General features: G+C 41.0%; 1 protein-coding gene across 1 annotated transcript; it reads right to left on the bottom strand.

Annotated features, from left to right (window-relative positions):
- Window positions 1–11726: 11726 nt before the first annotated feature.
- On the bottom strand, window positions 11727–18854 carry cmtm5 (CKLF-like MARVEL transmembrane domain containing 5). Its single transcript, XM_002939017.5, has 5 exons — window positions 18269–18854; window positions 17624–17776; window positions 14598–14696; window positions 12268–12369; window positions 11727–11929 (listed from the first exon to the last, which is right to left on the bottom strand). Exons 1-4 carry the CDS (start codon window positions 18359–18361, stop codon window positions 12268–12270), a joined length of 447 nt encoding a protein of 148 aa, XP_002939063.1. The 5' UTR covers window positions 18362–18854; the 3' UTR covers window positions 11727–11929.
- Between the last annotated feature and the right edge of the window lie 1131 nt (window positions 18855–19985).

The raw sequence follows: 19985 nt of genomic DNA, 5'->3' as shown, positions 1-19985 counted from the left end.
AAGAAAAAGCTAAATTGTAATGGCAGTGGACAGTGCTCCTGTTGAGAAAACTGCACCGGCCCTGTGTATATGTGAGCAAATGTTCCTCTTCCTCCTGTCTTCTTTCTTCAGAATCCCAGGGCAGAGGGCAGACTTATGCGCAGTTGAGCAAAAAAAGCTGGCCTTTTTATTAAAGTTAGCTTTTCACTCTATTGAGCATGTGTGGAGATTGAAGAAGGAAACTCTTGCCTGCATCCACCCCTCCGGCCGGTGCAGTTTTCTCCTAAGAGGAGCACAGGCAAGAGGTTTCAGGTAAGCGATTAAAGTCACTGGGGGGTGCCTAACATTTTGGCATCCCCCAATGATGTACCTTTTCCTTCTCCTTTAGGGTTAAGTCGATGCAGGAGGAAACGTTGCGTGACTTACCAAATCAACGTCAATGGCTTTCCACCGCCGACTCCTATTGTTGCCAGTGGAAAGCTTTTTTTGGTGCTTACCCTTAAGCCTATACATTTTGGCATCCCCCAATGATGTAGCTTTTCCTTCTCCTTTAGGGTTAAGTCGATGCAGGAGGAAACGTTGCGTGACTTACCAAATCGACGTCAATGGCTTTCCACCGCAGACTCCTATTGTTGCCAGTGGAAAGCGTTTTTGGGTGCTTACCCTTAAGCCTATACAGTATGCATAATCACATCCTGACATCAAAGGAATGCCTATTATTTTTTAAAATATTATTTATGGCCACTGATGTAGTAAATCTGTTCCGCCTGAGCTGATGGATATTTGCAGGACTGCTCCCTATCACACTTCCTGCTCTTTATTCCTAGAATGTCCCAGAGACCATGTAGAGCAGCTGGGGACTAGGCAGGACAGCTGGATAATGCTGGGGGATGTGCAGACACTGTCACTAGTGCTCTCACTTACCACTAAAATGGTGTAACATGATCTCAGTGCCAGATGCTATGGCTGAAGTGGAAGAGTGTAAGATGTTGGAGATGCATATATATATATATATATATATATATATATATACTTATATATAGCCATGACCAAACATGAAGTGCAAAGTCTAGATTTACCAGAATAGCAGAAAAATTCACACGTCACCTATCTGGAGCATTTATTTCTATCTGATAAAATGTAAAAATTCAGAAAAATAATTTTTTTCAGGATTCTTTAGCCAATCACAGCTTGCAGTCAGGCCAGCACTCTGCATATATAAGAATCAGAGCTAACCCTAGTTTTGCCCTTGCTAACCCTTTCTTATTGTTCTAGACATGTACAGAAGACCTTAGAATGTTAAACAGAACAAACCACTAAACAGTTGCTGGAGTGAAGAGAGCTGGGCAGTAGAACAACACATTCAGACTTTCAAATGTTTACATTAATTGTTTGCCCATGAAAGACTGAGCTGTGCACTTCTTCTTTCCTCTTTTTTATTTGACTTTTATGGTTAATGTGTAAAGTATGGCCTGGAGACTGTGGATACAAGCTGTTTCTACTAAAGAGAGGTAACTGCTATGATACATTACAGCCCTAACCCACACCTTGCATGCAATGGCTGAAATCAAACCAATGCTAGCCTTTGTGCCACTGTGTTGCCAAAACCCCACATTTATATGTATAATGATGTGTAAAGAGTTTACTAAAGAGTGTTAAAATAATGGTCCATAAATCAACACCATAATGATTATAGCACCCAAGTTTATTAAAGTGCTAAGTGCCTAATTTGTCTCAAGAGAGCTATTGCCAGCATTTATTTTGACAAGCTGCTGGTTTCGCATCACTTCTGTATTCCAAAGTCAAGCAAAGTTTTCTCCTGCAGGCAAATTAAAGTGACTTTGAAAACCAAATCGAAGTGAAGGCCTTTACAGTTGACTCCTATTGTTACAGAGGAAAGGCATTTTAGAGCTGATAGTCGCCTGCGATAGCAGATATCTATCACGGACAACTGAACCGTTTTGTGTGTCTTTAGCTTTAAGGTGCCCATACAGGCACCAATGTTATCTTATGAAACAAGATCATAAGATATTCAGTGTGTGTATGGTGGATTGACGAGGCGACTGATATCGGCAAAACCTTTGGATATTGGGCAGGATGAAAAATTTTGATCGGGCGCCTTTGAAGGTGCCCAAAGATTGGCTGTACGTTAATGCTGAATCATCAGATAGGGGCAGAATTCCTATTGTTTCCACCTGCTTATCTGATGATTGAGCTCTTAACATTAAAGGAGAAGGAAAGGTTAAGTCACTTGGGGGTGCCAAAATGTCAGGCACCCCCAAGTGACTTAAATTGCTTACTTTTTACCCCGGGCTGGTGCCCCTGTTCAGAGAGAACAGCACCAGCCCGGGGTAGCTGCGAGCGCTTCCACTTCCGTATTCGCTGCGCGCGCATGCGCAGTAGAGTGAAAAAGCCGAACTGAAACATAGAAGTAGGCTTTTCACTCTACTGCGCATGCGCTGGCCCTCGGATTTCGCCGGCAGTGTGAAGCCGGAAGGAGGAAGGCTCGCTACAGGTACCCCGGGCTGGTGCTGTTTTCTCCTAACAGGGGCACCAGCCCGGGGTACGGGGTAAGCGATCTAAGTCACTTGGGGGTGCCTAACATTTTGGCACCCCCAAGTGACTTAGCCTTTCCTTCTCCTTTAATGGAGTGGAGGAACGATTATTTCTGCAACCAATGGTCTCAGGAAAATTTGTTATTGTATGGCCAACTTTAGTGCTGTATTGGGTCAACATTTCTGCTATAAATCTCATGGATTTATTAGGGCCTAATATAACTACTGAAAAAGACAACACCAGTAACAGTTCATTATAAATTATCAATCAATTGTATTAATAAAATAATTATTACCAGCTTATCAACATATTATCAAGTTAATTATAAGAAATTCATATCAGTTATCAATGAGTTATCATTCTTCTCCAATAAGAATCAGCAAAGGATATCTGTCATGTTAAACTCAGACACCACAGCTTACCACCACTAGGCAATTTTTTCATGTTATTCCACAAAATTCTCCAGGTGATGATAGGGATTTGCAACAAATTCCAAAACCAGCAGAACAGTCATGGTTTATTCCATTAAACTCAACAAACAGTATTGTCAAAAAAAAGATTTTCCTATCCAATGTTTGTACTTCTTTTATCTTTCCAACCACATTTTGAGAGACTTAATTGTGTTTCTTAAGGTTAGCCCTACTATATGTGGAAGTGCCTCACACTGGCCTACACGTACTGACATGGGATCAGTTACAACTTAACACGTATGATCAGTTCATGACATGCATTTTTTTAACTCCTAATGATCACCTTTTCCGATAACTGCTTTTCATTCAATAGGGGGTCAGATTTGCTTGCCAGAATACCAGAGGATGTCTCAGTGAGCCATTGTCTAGGACTAGGTCTAGGACTATTCTCATCAGCTCTTTCTTATTTCCACCATAAGCGAATACAACCTTTAAACCATTTGGTACTGTCTCCATCTAACTGACAGTGGACCCTGGATGTCAGATTGTCTGCATGGCCATAGGAGAGACGGTCCGCCACTACATAGACAGTAGTGCTGCAATGCAGGTATTCATTTAAAACGTGGAGGTGATGTTAAACTTACAGGGCTAGTGTCTGTCATAGAAAATTAGTTTTCCATTCAAGTGGATATAAATTGGCTGTTGGAGGAGACAAGCATTTTGATCATTATGGTTCAGTAAAGAGGACGCTTCTGCTGAGTCCCCCACTACCCCCACCCACACCAGATTAAGCCACACAATTTGGCCAGGGGGCCAAGAGAAGTGAAAAAAGGCATTGTATATTCAGGTCCTACCCTCCTCTTGGTCCCCCCTGCTGTCACAAAGTGTGCTTGCCCTATTGTTACACAAGTATGTAGCGGGTTTCTCTGTAGTATTCTGTTGAGCAGCTGGAGTGGATTTTAGGACCCCCACTTGGGTCCAACACAAAGATCAAAGTTTAGCATAAAGACCACAGCCAGGTTTTAAAAAAGAAGGCCCAATGCAAAACACAGAAGGCTGGACCCCAAGATTCTTAAAAAGTACTAAATAAGCCATGACCAACTTATGGTGTCCCAGTTGTAAGGGGAATACAATGCCCAATGAAGTAGATGCAGAAAAATGTAGTTCGGCAATAGCAAAAGTGTTTCATGGTAGATCTTGTGATGATTAAATAAACAAAGATCTGGCATAACTGTCTTATTTCCACCAAAGACAGATTAATACAGTACAAAACTTTCCATTATCTCTACATCACACCATTAAAGTTACACCAGATGGCCCGTGCCCCAACAGACCACTGTCCCAGATGCGGAGCAAGGTCCGCTAACTTTTTCCATATGATTGGTCATGCCACCATATTCTGAGGTTCTGGACAGCAGTGACTGATTACCTCTTAAATAACCTAGCCTTTCCTACAGTAACTGCCCCTGCAACATGCCTGCTAGGAGTTTTAGACAGTATAATTCCTCAAAATAGCTCCCTATTGAAGAACCTTGTGAATGTTGTTGTTCCTTTGTATAAACTCACTGGATGAATTGTTTTATGTTTTATGCTATGTATAAAACAATAAAATACACCTTTCAAAAAAAAACAAAAAACTTTGAGATTTGGCAGCTAAGTGTACACAGATTTTCTAACAAAGGTAATAAATTGCACACAGTAGAAGGAATCCTCAACAAACCCAAAACCTCTCCAAAAATAACCTTGGTGTTTAGTCTAGAGCAGGGATCTCCACATTTAAATGTAAAAAGAGTTGGAGAGCAACACTAGCATGAAAAATGTTCCTGGAGTGTCAAATAAGGGCTATGATTGGCTATTTCGTAGCCCCTATGTGGACTGGTAGCCTAAATGAGACTCTGTTTGGCAGTAAACCTGTTTTATATGCAACCAAAACTTCAAGCCAGGCACTGCAAAATAAGCACCTGCTTTAAGGCCACTGGGAGCAACATCCAAGCAACATGTTGCTCGGGAGTCACTGGTTAAGGATCGCTGGTCTAGAGTTCGTCCTACTCACAATATGTGATATGTATAAGGGTGAAAGTACAAAACCAGCACAACAGAGCAATTGCTTGCAGGGTAAACAAGCATGGGCGTCCACAGAAGGGGGCAAGAGGGGGCACTTGCCCCCCCCTGGAAAAGTAGCAAAAAAAAAAAAAAAAAAAAACCTTACTCCGTTTCTGTCCCCTCAAGCCCGTTTTGCTGTGCTCCGATTGGATCTTTCTTCTTGTGGATTCTCTAATCAGAGCACAGCTTCCTTGACAGACAGTAAAATTGACCAATCAGAGCACAGATGCACACAGGGATCGGGAGACTGGAAACAGAAATGAAGACTGAAAAGAAGAATCTGCAGCTGTAACTTTACCTAAGAACCAACTCCCAAATTTTGCTGCAGTTTTCATCCCACAGGTACTATACCCAGGTACTATACACAGGTACTATACACAGGCACTATACACAGGTACTATACACAGGCACTATACACAGGCACTATACACAGGCACTATACACAGGTACTATACACAGGTACTATACACAGGTACTATACAGTTCTAAAGAATCACTAGCTGACATTAAATTGTTTTTTGCCTGACCTGACATCTATAATAATTTATAATCTATCCCCTACCCTAACAGATGGAGGGTAAGTTAACTCTTTCCCTCTGAAAAAGCTCAATGTGTGTTTATATATTTGTTGTTGTTTTTTGTACTTACTATTTTTTTTTTTTTTGTCATTGTTTTGTTCATTTATAGTAAGTTACAGTGGGGCCAATGTTGTGTATCAGTGCCAGTGTTATAGTGCCAGGGCCTGAATATCTGCCATCTGTACCCACTGCTCCTCATGGCATATAATGTGCTGGTTTTGTAAATAAGGACTGCGTCTCACTGCATATAATGGGGTAATGTCAGTACCCACTGCCTTTCTTGCTATAAAACTAACATAAACACATCTAAAGGGGTGGTTTACTTTTAAGTTAACCTTTAGTATGTTATAAAATGGCCTATTCCTAGCAACTTTGCAATTGGTCTTCCTAATTAATTTTTTTTAATAATTTGCCTTTCTCTTCTGCCTCTTTACAGATTTCAAATGGGGGCCAAAAAATATTGCTCTGTGAGGCTACAATTTTATTATTATTATAATTTTGTATTACTTATTTTTCCAAGTAGGCCCCTTAACTATTCATATTCCCATCTCTTGTTTAAACCACTACCTGGTTGCTAGGGTAAATAAGACCCTAGCAACCAGATAGCTGCTGAAATACCAAATGGAGAGCTGCTGAACAAAAAGCTAAATAACTGAAAAACCATTAAAAATAAAAGTGAATTTGAATGCGAACTACCCCTTTAAGCTAACTGATCACAAACACAAATGTTTACAGATCCCCTAACAGAAGTGCGAACTACCCCTTTTGTCTGTTGCAGGATGATGCTAGCTTACTTGCCCCCCCTTGGAAAATTTTCTGCGGACGCCCATGTAAACAAGTACAATTACCCATAGTAACCAATTAGCCATTAACTTTGACCTATCTACTACACATTAGAAAATAATATCAAATATAAGGTTGCTAAGGGTAACCTATGGCACCCATATTTGTAAATTAGAGGAGGCATGATTCCTATTAGGGAATCCTTTTGCATTCAATGGTCTTCAGGCCCTGGAGAGCTCAGAAAAGGTTTCTATTGAGCACTGTTGCTTAACAAAACAATGGGTCTGCCATTTTCTAGGGTAATGTAAACAAGCCCTTATAAACCCATTCTGACATCCTCAAAATAATGTCACTTGACATTTTATAGGAAATTCAAACACTAATTTCCTACTTATATAATATGTTTTTGTAGTAGTCCTAAGCTGCAAAATCTATTTCAGGATAGGGTAAGGAAAACCATGACCAGTGGCACAACGGGACAAGTTTAATGCATGTATAGTCTTTTATTCACTACCATATAACAGGTATTATATTCACTACCAGGTATTCACTAACAGGTATTATATTCACTATTATATTCAGTACTATACTATAAAAGGTATCTTTTAGTCACTACCATATAACATTTATTCACTACCATATAATTTCATGGTACTTTTAGGAATTTCATAGATCATATACTGTATATGCTTCATTAGATGGGTAATCCTGTGGATCCCCCCCTACCGTGCTATTGATTGATCTGCGTGTACTGCTCAGAAGACAGGCATAAATCATGCACTGTTTGGAGGCACTAGGGCAGCTTTGAAAACCAATTGTCTAATGAGACCTGTAGTAATTTTAGTTTTAAACAACACATTTAATAGAAACAATATGCTGCTCGTTCATTCCATTTGCTCTGTACCAGGGATAGGGAAACTTTGGAAATCTTTTTACCCACTTTAAGTGGGTCTCTTGTGCATAAATGTAGCTTCTTATGAAGTCCTTTCATGTCAATAATAGGCCATTGTTTGGATCCTATACAAGCTATAATACATTACTTGTGATATATGATCATATACTTATAATCTCCCCATTAGTTTACAGTCCCTGTCAGTCTACTCTTTTTTACATGAACCTAATTGTAATCATTTCCTTGTAAGCCCCCTTCTCCTGTTTATGTTCAACATGAGTGCATTAGGGCTTGTGCTGAATATGCTTTTCGTTTATTGTTTTAATCAGAAACTAATCTATGCTTTTTGTTATTTCTTAAGGGCTCTGGCACATGGGGAGATTAGTCGCCCGCGGCAAAACTCCCTGTTCACGGGCGACTAATCTCCCCGAGTTGCCTTCCCCTGCCATCCCATCGGCGACAATGTAAGTCGCCGGTGGGATGTCAGACGCGGCGGGGCGATTTCGGGAAATCGGCGAAAAAGACTCGCGAGAAATCGCGCCGCCGCGTGTGCCATCCAGCTGGCAACTTACATGTTCGCCGGTGGGATGGCAGGGGGAGGCAACTCGGGGAGATTAGTCGCCCGCGAACAGGGAGTTTTGCCGCAGGCGACTAATCTCCCCGTGTGCCAGAGCCCTAAAGCGACTCCATGTTTGGTTATTGTGAGGTAGGTAATTAGAATATCAGTACACAGCTCCTCCCTTAATCCACTGTTTGTCTTACAGATAAGCAAGAGTTCATTATGCAGATGGTTTACATGTGCACTGGTAAAGTAATAATCTACCTTGCAAGGACCAAACATGGAGTAGCTTCAGTTTCCCTATTTAGCACAAAAAATAACAAAAACCACAGATTTTTCATGATTAAAACTATATGTTCACCGCAAGCCCTGTACATTGCACTCCTGTTGAACAATGTATACCCCCTTACTGCTTCTTTAAGGCCAATATCAGTTTAACACCACACATCCTAATTTGTCTCTCTATTCCATAAGGGATTTCTACTGGTCCTTGCAATTATGGACAGTTACTGGGCACAAACAAAATTGATAAAAACACAATTATTAAATTAATAAATGTTTAATTACAAAATTTAAAAAAAAACACACAAAAGGTGAATATTGAAAACCTTTTTTATATTAGCAAGGAATATAAAATAAACATGGTAAAAAAAGCATTGCCTACTCTAACTCAAATTTTGGTCAAATAGTTTGAAAAAACTGTAGAGAAAATACAATAAAAATACAGCATGTTTCATTCAGTGCATGGTGAAAAAGCTACTCACTGAAATTCTGTTTTTTTGTAAAAATGGTACATGTTTATTTGGCCTTTGGAAACCACTATTTGTTAGTGTTCAAATTAGGATAAATAGCTAAAGAAGAAACCACAGGTAGGCCAAACGCCTACCTGGTAGGCTTTTCCATGGACTTCACTGATGTCTTTTCATGACAATACCATTTTAATATCATTTAGCCCTCAAATGTCTTCAGTCAGATCACAGGCCCACAACATGGAAAACATTGCACACAGTGGCTGCAGGCAGCCCCCGCCCCACCCCAATAAAACCTTCTGATGTGTCCTTGGGGAACAGAAACCCCTTCCTGACCACCCTCTGTCCACTCACATCTTCTGCCCTCTGCTTGCTGGTGCCATCTGCTCACTCTCAAATAGGAGAGCAACTGGTAAGGGGGTCTGCTTATTGGTTTGTTTATGCCAGGGATCCCCAACCTTTTATACACATGAGCTACATTCAAATCGAAAAAGTGTTGGGGAGAAATACAAGCATGGAAAAAGTTCCTGGGGGTGCAAATAAGAGCTATAATTGACTATTTGATAGCCCCTATGTTTGACTTTACAGTGGGTTTTATGCTATCAACACTTGCCTCCAAGCCAGAAATTCAAAAATGAGCACCTACTTTTAGGCCACTGGGAGCAACATCCAAGGGGTTTGTGAGCAACATGATCACTGGTTTACACCAATGGGAGAAAATGGCAAGGCCAGTGTCATGCCTATCAGTGCAAAGTGATGCTAGAGCGGGATGAAGTGGTCCAGCCTTTTCTCCTCAAGTGGGAAAAACACCTTGTCTGACATAGTCCTTAGGTCTCACAACAGACTAAACCGTACTGATTTTGTTGACTTTTTGTCACTACATTTCTACTAGTGAAAAAAAGTCTCCCATGTGTCTTTGTCCTAAGGGTAAGGGCTCTGGCACACGGGGAGATTAGTCGCCCGCGGCAAAACTCCCTGTTCGCGGGCGACTAATCTCCCCGAGTTGCCTTCCCCTGCCATCCCACCGGCGAACATGTAAGTCGCCGGCGGGATGGCAGACGCGGCGGCGCGATTTAGCGCAAATCGCCGAAAAAGACTTGCGAGTCTTTTTCGGCGATTTCCCGAAATCGCCCCGCCGCGACTAATCTCCCCGTGTGCCAGAGCCCTAAAAGCACATGGTAGTTTTGTTGCACTTTATCTCCTCCAGCGCAAATGACCAAAAATACCATGCTACTGTGGATCCTAACACTAAAGCATGTCAGTCACATACATGCTAGTATAGGTGTGGGATCTGTTGTTCGGAAAACCATTATCCAGAAATCTTCAAATTATGGGAAGACCATCTCCCATAGACTCCATTTTAATCAAATAATTCACATTTTTTTCTCTGTAACAGTACCTTATACTTGATCCTAACTAAAATACATTTAATTCTTATGCAAAACAACCCTATTAGGTTCAATTAATGTTTAAATTATTTTTTAGACCAATTATTTGGGAAAACCCCATGTTTCAGGCTTTCTAGATCAGTGCTGTCCAACTTCTGTTGTACCGAGGGCCGGAATTTTTCCGACCTACGTGGTGGAGGGCCGATAATGGAAGCCAGTTTTGACCACTCCCCTTTTTGAAACTGCACCCACTTGAAACCACACCCATGTTATCACATGACCATACCCATATTAATGGTTGTAGTACAGCAAAAACCTGCCTTACTCTGCCTGCCCTACCCTGCCTGTGTGTGCCATACTCTGCCTTCCCTACCCTGCCTGTGTGTGCCATACTCTGCCTTCCTTACCCTGCCTGTGTGTGCCATACTCTGCCTTCCCTACCCTGTCTGTGTGTGCCATACTCTGCCTTCCCTACCCTGCCTGTGTGTGCCATACTCTGCCTTCCCTACCCTGCCTGTGTGCCATACTTTCACTGTGTTTGCCATTCTTGGCTGGTTTGTGCCATAGTTGGCCTGTGTGTGCCATACTCTGCCTTCCCTACCCTGCCTGTGTGTGCCATACTCTGCCTTCCCTACCCTGCCTGTGTGTATGGCACACACAGGCAGCCTACAGTGACACAATGCTGGCACTGCTCCTACAGTCTGCACAATAACTATATATTAAAAAACTTTTTAATTGCAGTACCACCTCAGTATATGTTCTTTTTGTAGTGTGCAGGGATTGTTTGTGGGTTTCTACTGCTCCTGAGGTGTGAACAGGGGAACAATGAGGGTGATTACAGCCTGAGCCTGAGGTGTGAACACTGCAGGGGGGGACAATGCAGAGATTAAAAGGTGTGAACAGTACAGGGAATTACATATTTAAACAATACAGCCTGATTACAGCCTGAATCTGAGGTGAGAACCATGCAGGGGGGACAGTTAATCACAGTACTGATGCCATTTAAGGCTTACACAAGAGTAAGCCATCAAAGCAGCCAGACAGGTGGGGGGCCACACAGAGGGGGGTCGCGGGCCGCCAGTTGGACAGCACTGTTCTAGATAATAGGTCTCATACTTGCAATTACCTTTTTTTCTGTACTTTACATCGGTTATGCAATTGCAATGTTTTACTAGTGGAGATTCACACTTCTAACAATAGAAATCTGTCTCTCCTAGCACAGAAAGCACCATTGCATTCCCTGCCCTAGTTGTAGTGTGAGAAAGTAACCCTTATTTGGGTGTGGTAACAATGTACATATAAATGTAAAAATCAGTCAAAAATATCACTGAAACATTATATATTTTTCCTTCAGTTTTGTGAGGTATTATTCATATAATTATTAGATCATATTTGAGGGATGACTTATATTAAATCATTATACCATCCAAAAAGGTCTTCAGGAACCTGGGAGCTAAAAAAAAACTCTTGGAGGGCCCATGGCTTGAAATAAAAGCCATGGCCAGTCCATTATAGATTGGTATGTGTGATGTGTAGCCAATACCAGTAAAAAAAGCTGTATTTTGGGGACTTCTATGGATTCTGAGCTGAGAGAACCCATTATACATTTGGTAAAATATATTAATATATAAAGAGCACCAATGTAAGAAATACTTTGAATGTAGTACTACTGCAATGATGTGTGCAAATAAATCACTGGTAATTATTGTGGTAAATAATTTAAAATGAATACTTGAGAATCCTCTTCTGATTTTAATGCTTATGATCAATAAGGCCAAAACCCTTAGGTTCACCTGAATTTTGGATGAAACAAGGCACAGACATTTCAGGATTCCTGAAGGTAATATCATGTCGAATACCCGTGACAACTTTCTTATCAGCTACGTTATGATAACTGGTCATTTCCATGTCCATTCAGTTCATTGTTAGGACCTAGAACAGAATTTAAGGTCATTTAGTATCAACACATATATGTGTTTTCAGTGAAAAAATGTATTAGTTAGAATGTATCAATGCACTTGTGAGGTGTGTGTGTAGGGGCTTACTATAATTTTGTTACCTAAATTTGGGTTATACAGTATGTGGTGTGCATGGATAAGGGCATTTCAGAAAAGGCAGAAATCTTGAGCCGCTGACATGCACATTAGAATTAAGGCTCTCTTTCTTAAAGTAAAGACTTGTTGCTTATGTATTAATAGCACCGTCTTCTGTATATTTGTGAAAGAGACTGCAAAATTCTAAAGTGCACTAGCACCAGAGCATGTACATACCTACTCATCATCTCTTGTCTCTGCTGTGCTTGCTGTAGTTTCTGACTTGTAAATAGTGAAAGCGTCATAGCAGAATACACAAACCAACAAAAATCCAAAAAGCTGAAAGACAGAAAAGAACTGGATTCTGAAATGGAAGAACACTTGCATGATGCACAGCCTTGCGTTCATGTATGAACAGAAGAACTAGTGCAAAATACTAAAATGTACTTATAAATGTGTGCACTCAAAGTACAAGGCAAGCAAATTCACTGATGGGTGCCAATATGTTAGACACCCCCAAGTAAATTCAATCACTATGTTGATTCCCCAGCTAGCCTGGAGGAAAAAAGTGGTGCAGTGCCATTCTCTTTTGCCCCAAAATTATCTCTGTATGCCTGCACCCAGGCCAATGCAATGGCTCCTGGTACAGGCATTTAAAGAAGCTTTTTGGGAGCAGATTCTAGTCCTGTATTTATCTATAGTAAGAGAACTAACCACGTGCGGCAGTAGCCCTTATGTAAAATGGGCAAAAAAATATAGAGTGAAAAGTCATAAGTCTATAAATTGATCTGTGTGATATAAGGTGGCACAAACAAACTGAAACAATGTGTTATTATTGAAATTAATATGTTTTTCTACCAAGAAGTCACACAAAAGAGTTATCTGCATGTTTTCCCAGTAGTGAATAATGATATAGTTATGCATAGAAAGGACAACAAAATAAATTGCTTATAGGTTGCTCTAAAAGTGCAGAATAGTCTCTAGATTTTTTTTAAACTGCAGCAAAGAAATAAACCATAGTATACATGAGAATTGGAGCCAAGCCTAAATTAGGAGGGGTCTACAGTATATTAAGGTGGCCATACATGAGAAGATTTGCTCGTTTGCCAACGTCGCCAAAGGAGTGGATATTCTCCTGCAATGCCCACCTAAAGGTATTGATGATTCACCTGGTATAAGGGGGAGGGAATGGTGCACCTAACTGGAGTCTATTGTAAGTCGCCGGTGGGATGGCAGACACGGCGGGGCGATTTCGGGAAATTGCAGAAACAGACTCGCGAGTCTTTTCCGGCGATTTGCGCGAAATCGCGCCGCCGCGTGTGTCATCCCGCCGGCGACTTACATGTTCGCCGGAGGGATGGCAGGGGAAGGCAACTCGGGGAGATTAGTCGCCCGCGAACAGGGAGTTTTGCCGCGGGCGACTAATCTCCCCGTGTGCCAGAGCCCTTAACAAACATAATAAGAAACTAAAAGAAGAACTAGAATCCAATAAATGAGATCACAGCTGGGTTCTGTAACTATGAAAGATTTCCTGATAAGATTAGCAAGTCCTAGCAGGGGGATGTGCAAAAGCTTCCATGTGGGTTATTGTGAATTGTACTCCTGTTGAGTAATGATTGAGAGTTAGAGAGGTGATAAATAGATTAGTAGGTGCTAAAGTGAAAGTATAATAGATCTTTGTGATGTGCAAAAATGTGTAGTTCTGTCCTGAAATCAAAGATAACATTGTTTTGTTAAGATTTCATCACAGAAGGAAGCATCTACTGGCTATATACAAATACACATTTCTAAGAAGTATGGGTAGAGACTGTGTGGAGTCATGGCAACTCCTGTCCTAGGTAAAATAGCATGTTTCACAATTGGATTACACTGAAGGTTATAGGCGCTGTCAGACCGAGAACCATACACATGTAGATAAGCTGCCTAATTGGTGTAAAGGACTTTTGTGGATTCTGGCAAATGTCAGGGGCTGCCATATAGACAGTTACTATTTATTGGCACGGTGAGGGGCTGTTTGGGACTCTGTGTACCTGAAAATGCCAGGGCCTATTTTAAATCTCAGTCCAGGTCTGGACTAAGGTCAGACATAGCTGTATAAATGCAGAAAATGGACAAATAGATGTGTCTGTGTGCATTTCTGTTGCCATACATTATTACCAACATAATATCATAGTCTGAAACTTCCCCCAAATTTGATCAGTGTCCCTACAATTCCCCATGGTGATGTCAAATGAGGTCATGACCTACAGGTTATGCACCACTGATTTAGACAATAGAATGAAGAACAACGTTTAAGCATAAGGAATAAATGGAGAGAGGGGTAGTAAAGCCAGTGGATGACTAAAATTAGTAGCAGTGCTGAGACATAGATTGTTGCTACAAGTGCAGTATGAGTGGCACCTCAGATTCAATGTAATTAACAACATAACTAACTGAACCAGTAGATCAGTAAGATAAGACTGTTGTTTGAACATAATATATACTTAGTATAAAAGAAAAATACAGAAGAAAATAAACAAGTAGAGACAGGAGATCGCAAGGAAAGTTGGGGAAGTGGCAGTACTTACTGCTGCTGTAATTGCTGCACCGTCTCCTGCTCCACGAGCTGCAGCCACCACAGAAACAACCAGAATAACTAAAGCAGCTGACACACAGCGCAGGAAGTCCTAAAAAGATTAAATATACGGTTACTCAAACCCCCAAACATACAGCATCCATTGACTTACTGAAATCTTAAAAAGAAACAGTGCACTGGTACATTTAAGGCAGGGATCCCCAACCTTTCTTACTCGTGAGCCACAGTCAAATGTAAAAAGACTTGGAGAGCAACACAAGCACCATAAAAGTTCAAGGAGGTGCCAAATAAGGGCTAAGATTGGCTATTAGGCAGCCTCTATGCACACTATCAGCTTACAGGAGGCTTTATTTGGTAGTAAATCTTGTTTTTATTCAACCAAAACTTGCCAACAAGTCAGGAATTCAAAAATAACTACCTGCTTTGGGGGCACTGAGAGCAACATCCAAGGGGTTGGAGAGCATGTTGCCCATGTGCCACTGGTTGGGGATCACTGATTTAAGGCAATAATTATTCTACTTAATGGGTGCTCTGCAACCTAATATACATTTAAGCAACTAAACCAGGGCATTGCTGAGCACCCACAAATTTTGTATGCCCACACTAAATACAGATTACTAGGTTAATTATAAAGGTGGCCATAAACAGACCTGCACACTGCCACTGTAATCTGATCATTTGGCCTGAGGTGAGCTTATCAATGTAGCCAGTTTAGGAAGAATTTATTCCACTTTACTAAAAACATATTTTTTACCATTACATTTTTATACTACAAGATTACCTTATTATTATTATTGATGAAACAGTAAACTGACTGGGAAAACATAAGAGATCAATATAAAAAAGTTATCATAAGAACAAATCAATGACATATTCATTGTTTCATTCAGCCACCTAGCTCACTGGCCATCAGATCTTTTATCAGTGCTTTCAAGGCAGGTTACAACAAAATAAACTTTAATCAGTCTGCAGGTAGAATACTGAAACCAAATAAATAATCAGTTGCTAAGTAAGTAAATGAGCCCAGGGTCAGACTGGGTGGTGCAGGGCCCACCGGGGCTGCCACCACAGGGGCCCGCACCCCCCCCAAGGGACCCCCGCTTTGGTCCCCACACCCCCCTGGCCCCTGCCACTAACCCAACCCCCTCCCCCGAGCGTGCATACTTAGGCACGTCGGGAGAGGGGACCTGCAGTGCCTGAAGCGCCCACCAGGTATTGGTTTTGGGCCGCCAGGGCCCACCAGGTTTTTTCCCGGTGCCAGAATGACTCTGAATGAGCCCCACCATTCCAGACCCTGGCTCATTCACAATCCTGACATCCACTACCTGAGGAGAGGGGATAAAGAGAGGGATTTTGAAAAAGTCAACTTTGTAGGTTCTGCGTAATTTTGAACAGGTATGGGATCCCTTATCCGGAAACCCGTTATCCAGAAAGCTCCGAATTACGGAAAGCCCGTCTCCCATAGACTCCATTATATTCAAATAATTCAGAATTTTAAAACTGATTTTCTTTTTCTCTGTAGTAATAAAACAGTACCTTGTAACTGATCCCAACTAAGGTATACATAATCCTTATTGGATGCAAAACAATCATATTGGGTTTAATTAAGGTTTTTTTTATTTTTTAGTTGACTCAAGATATGGAGATCTAAATTACGGAAAGACCCCTTATCTGGAATACCCTTGGTCTCGAGCATTCTGGATAATGGGTCCTATACCTGTATTGCCAAACAACTAACCTTTTCTGGAATTCTTTATTTTACTGACAGGTGTTATTTTCAATATGTTTCCACATAAAGAATATCAGCAAACTCTTGAGAGTATATAAAAGAAGTTCTAAAGTTTACCAAAGGTATGCTTTTCCTTTGTATTGGTCTAAAAGCAAAACATCTGCTTGCGGTTACTAGACCTGGAGTAATTTAGGGTTTGTTGTTACATTATTCTCTGGTGCGTACTCTCAGTACCCAGAACACACACATACACATTACATGTCCAAAAGCATGTGGATCCCCTTTTTAATTATTGGAATTAGCTACACCAGTCATTGCTCACACGTGCCACGACATAATACAATGACATCCCGGACAAATCAGTGCTTCGTACTTAGTGTCAAAAGTTTGAGGAAAGCCCTTTCCTCATTCAGCACCATAATGAGTCTATAAAGTGTGGTGCAAACTAGGGTTGCCACCTGTATGGTTTTGAGGGACTGTCAAAACCACACGATGTCTCTATGGTGACGTGATGATGTCAGGGGGGTGGGTTATTGGGTCCACCAGATGCAATTCAGAGGATTTCTGCCTAGTTTTCTGAATGCTAAAAACCAGACCGACACCCTTTGAATTGCATCTGGCGGACCCAATTACCCTGTCCCTGATGTCATAACATCGCCAGAAATGTCATCATACGATGACGTCACATAATGACATTGATGGTTTGCATGATGATGTTGTTGCCGTATGCCCCCTATCTTCACAGACGTGTATAACCCAACAAAGGTGGCAACCCTAGTGCAAACAGAATTGGTCTACCAAGATAGTAATAAAAAAACTTTACTGGCCTGCATAAAGGCCTGGCCTCACCCCAACCTAACATCTGTGGGATGAATCTGAGTGCCATGAGCAAGACTTGTTCACCAAAAATCAATGCCCAACCATATTATGTATTAATGGAACAACAATATTCCAACATCTCACTGAAAGTCTCCTAGAAAGTAAGAGTGTAAAGCTCCTGCCACACATGGTGGATTCTTGGCCTGGGGATAAACGCAGACAGAGAATCCATCAAAAAGCATATTAATGTGCTTGCTTTCTGAGTGATTGCGTTAGCCTGGGTGCAGGCGCACAGAACGGATTTTATTGCAAAACTGCATAAGTGTGCAGTTTTAGCAGCAAAAAAAAGAACAATATACTTGTTTAAGAATTAAATGTGGGGTAGGAAGGTGTCCACATGCTTTTGGTCATATAATCTATTATGAATTACCTATTCAAATGTCTCAGAGCCTTAAATATCTCCCACCCACCATGCAAGGCCAGTTGAGAGCTGTCAAGCGAAGGTGGTATCGGCTGGAGACAATGATGAAGAAGACAATTGTAATGATGAACTCAAGCAGTGGGGCTGCCAGATAAGATGAGGAGTAGACAGCAAAGCAGATGAAGACCACAAAGCAGAGGATCTGGGGACAAAGGCAGAATTAGTCAAGATACAATTTACAATGAAGACATACACATGATGAATGACAACAATTTCTGTGGATAACACCCCACTAGCCCAGCAGGTACAGTAACTAAGGAAGGAACTGCAGTATGAGGTTATTTTGATTATGAAAAGGTAGGTAGCATGCTCAGATTGGAGACTGGATTGAGAGCTAAGGTATACACTTCTGGTGCATCAGCAGGGCACTCTTAATTGGGGATATTTAAAAAGGTCATTAGAAAAATGGGAATTTCTTTAAGTGAAAGTGGCATGAAAGTCAGATAAGAGAAAAGTGTAGAAAGAGTTTATAGGTGTTATATTAGTAGGTATATTAATGGTTTTAGGGTCAGGTGAAAGAAGGTGCAGACAGTTCCTAAGTGAGTATGGGTTGTAGGGTATCTAAAATTAAATGCAAGGTAAGTAAGCAAAGTAACATTGTGTTCTGTGAGTCAGGTTGTTATTCTGCAGTTACCAGCTCAGCAATAAGAATTCGTCCTTTAAGAGATCGAAGAAATTCTGTATCCAAAGAAAAGCCACACGATTTGTCATCTTCCTGTCCACTCATTCCCAGGCAGTGACCACCCCAGTTGGGCGAAGTAGATGCAAGTAATGTAAATAAGAAAGGAAAGTGAGGGTTGTGTGAGGTGAAACAACTAGAGTTTGTTTTATGTAGATCTAGCAGAAATACACAGTTTTAAGGGCTCTAAGCACAAAATAAATATGAAAGAAAAACAACTGTAAGAATTAGGCTAGTTGAAGTTTGTTGCTGAACAGAAAGGGTTTATCAGGGAAAAATGGAGTTGTAGTTGCGGGTGAGAGAAGTAAAAATGTAAAATAGAGGAATCTGTGATCTATGCGCGGATCTAAATGCTGTGTCCCGGGGTTTGGGTGTGAGGAAAAGATCTCCAAGAGTTCCCTGCTGGCTCCGGGATGGTGAGGATGAACAGTGTCTGAAGTGAAGTTGCAGCTGATTCAGATCTGTGCTACAGGAAGAAGAAAGGAAGAGGGGGAGGGATGGAGAGAGACAGAGGGAGGGAAGGAGACCACTGGCAAAGAAAAAAACACTCACATTTGCATTTCTGTAAATATTCAGCAGTAAACAACCCCTGACACACTGTATTCCAGTACCAGGGGGTTATCTTTAAAGTGTAACATTCCTGCTAAATATTCCTGAGAATGCTGTGCTGTGTAGTCCTGGCCTGTACAATACAAACTGGTGTTAAGCTGGCACCAGCAGGAGGTCTCAGAAGTTTTTTTTTTTGGCATTTTCTTAAATTTATAAAGCAACATGATCTCCCTATTGTCTGTTTAAGCTCCTAAGGTTTTTGAGTAACCTCACATTTATTTGGCCACTAGTTATGATGGGCAACTAACACAGTTTTTGATACTTGTATGTCTATTGATTAAAAAGCTGTTTAGTAAAGTATTTGGTAATACTTAAGTGGTATTCAGAGTGAGAATCCATTTTCTGTGCACTTTTGATAAGTTGGACCCAGCAGCCCAGGCTGCTGTCAGAATCATCTTTTATTTATACAGTGATGACGTATTACATAGGGCTTTATATAGAACATATACTCATGTATACATCACTGCCTATCCCAGTGCAGGCTAATTTCTGAGCACAGGCAAACAACTGCAGACATGATGCATCCACATTGCATTTTGTTTAATCAAACTCCAACTGTATGTGGACCCATCTAAATCAGACACCAATGTTAATTGTTGCATTAACTTTCCAAAGCATGAAAAAACTAAATTCACTTGTTGAATTTTCCGTGAGAAATATGCAACTTGTAGTTCCAAGGCCCACTTGGAACTTGATGGGACCAAAAGTGGGCATAACTGCTACAAGTACAGGATTTTTACAAGGATTAAAACCAATGACTTCAGCAAGATTTGCCTTTTTCTGTCTTCAAGCAAATGCTATACATTTACCAGGTAAAAGGTTTTCGTGGCAAGGAAAATTATCAAATTATGTTTGTCAAAAAGAAGCCAATAACATTTTTCAATGTAGATTTACTACATGTGTGATGATGTTTTTAAATACCAAGTACCACTAACAGGCCTATTACCTTTTAAAAATATTGAGGCATTCCTGTGATCCATATGATCTAAATAAATGAGATATACATCCTGTCAGATCCTGTCTCATGTTCTGTTGCCATCAGGTATCATGCTAATGTTAGGGC

This window comes from Xenopus tropicalis, chromosome 1, assembly GCF_000004195.4.
Source record: "Xenopus tropicalis strain Nigerian chromosome 1, UCB_Xtro_10.0, whole genome shotgun sequence".
In the NCBI taxonomy this organism is placed as follows: Eukaryota; Metazoa; Chordata; class Amphibia; order Anura; family Pipidae; genus Xenopus; species Xenopus tropicalis.
The sequence above is the reverse complement of the archived record's forward strand: the minus strand, read 5'-3'. Positions and strand labels throughout refer to the sequence as shown.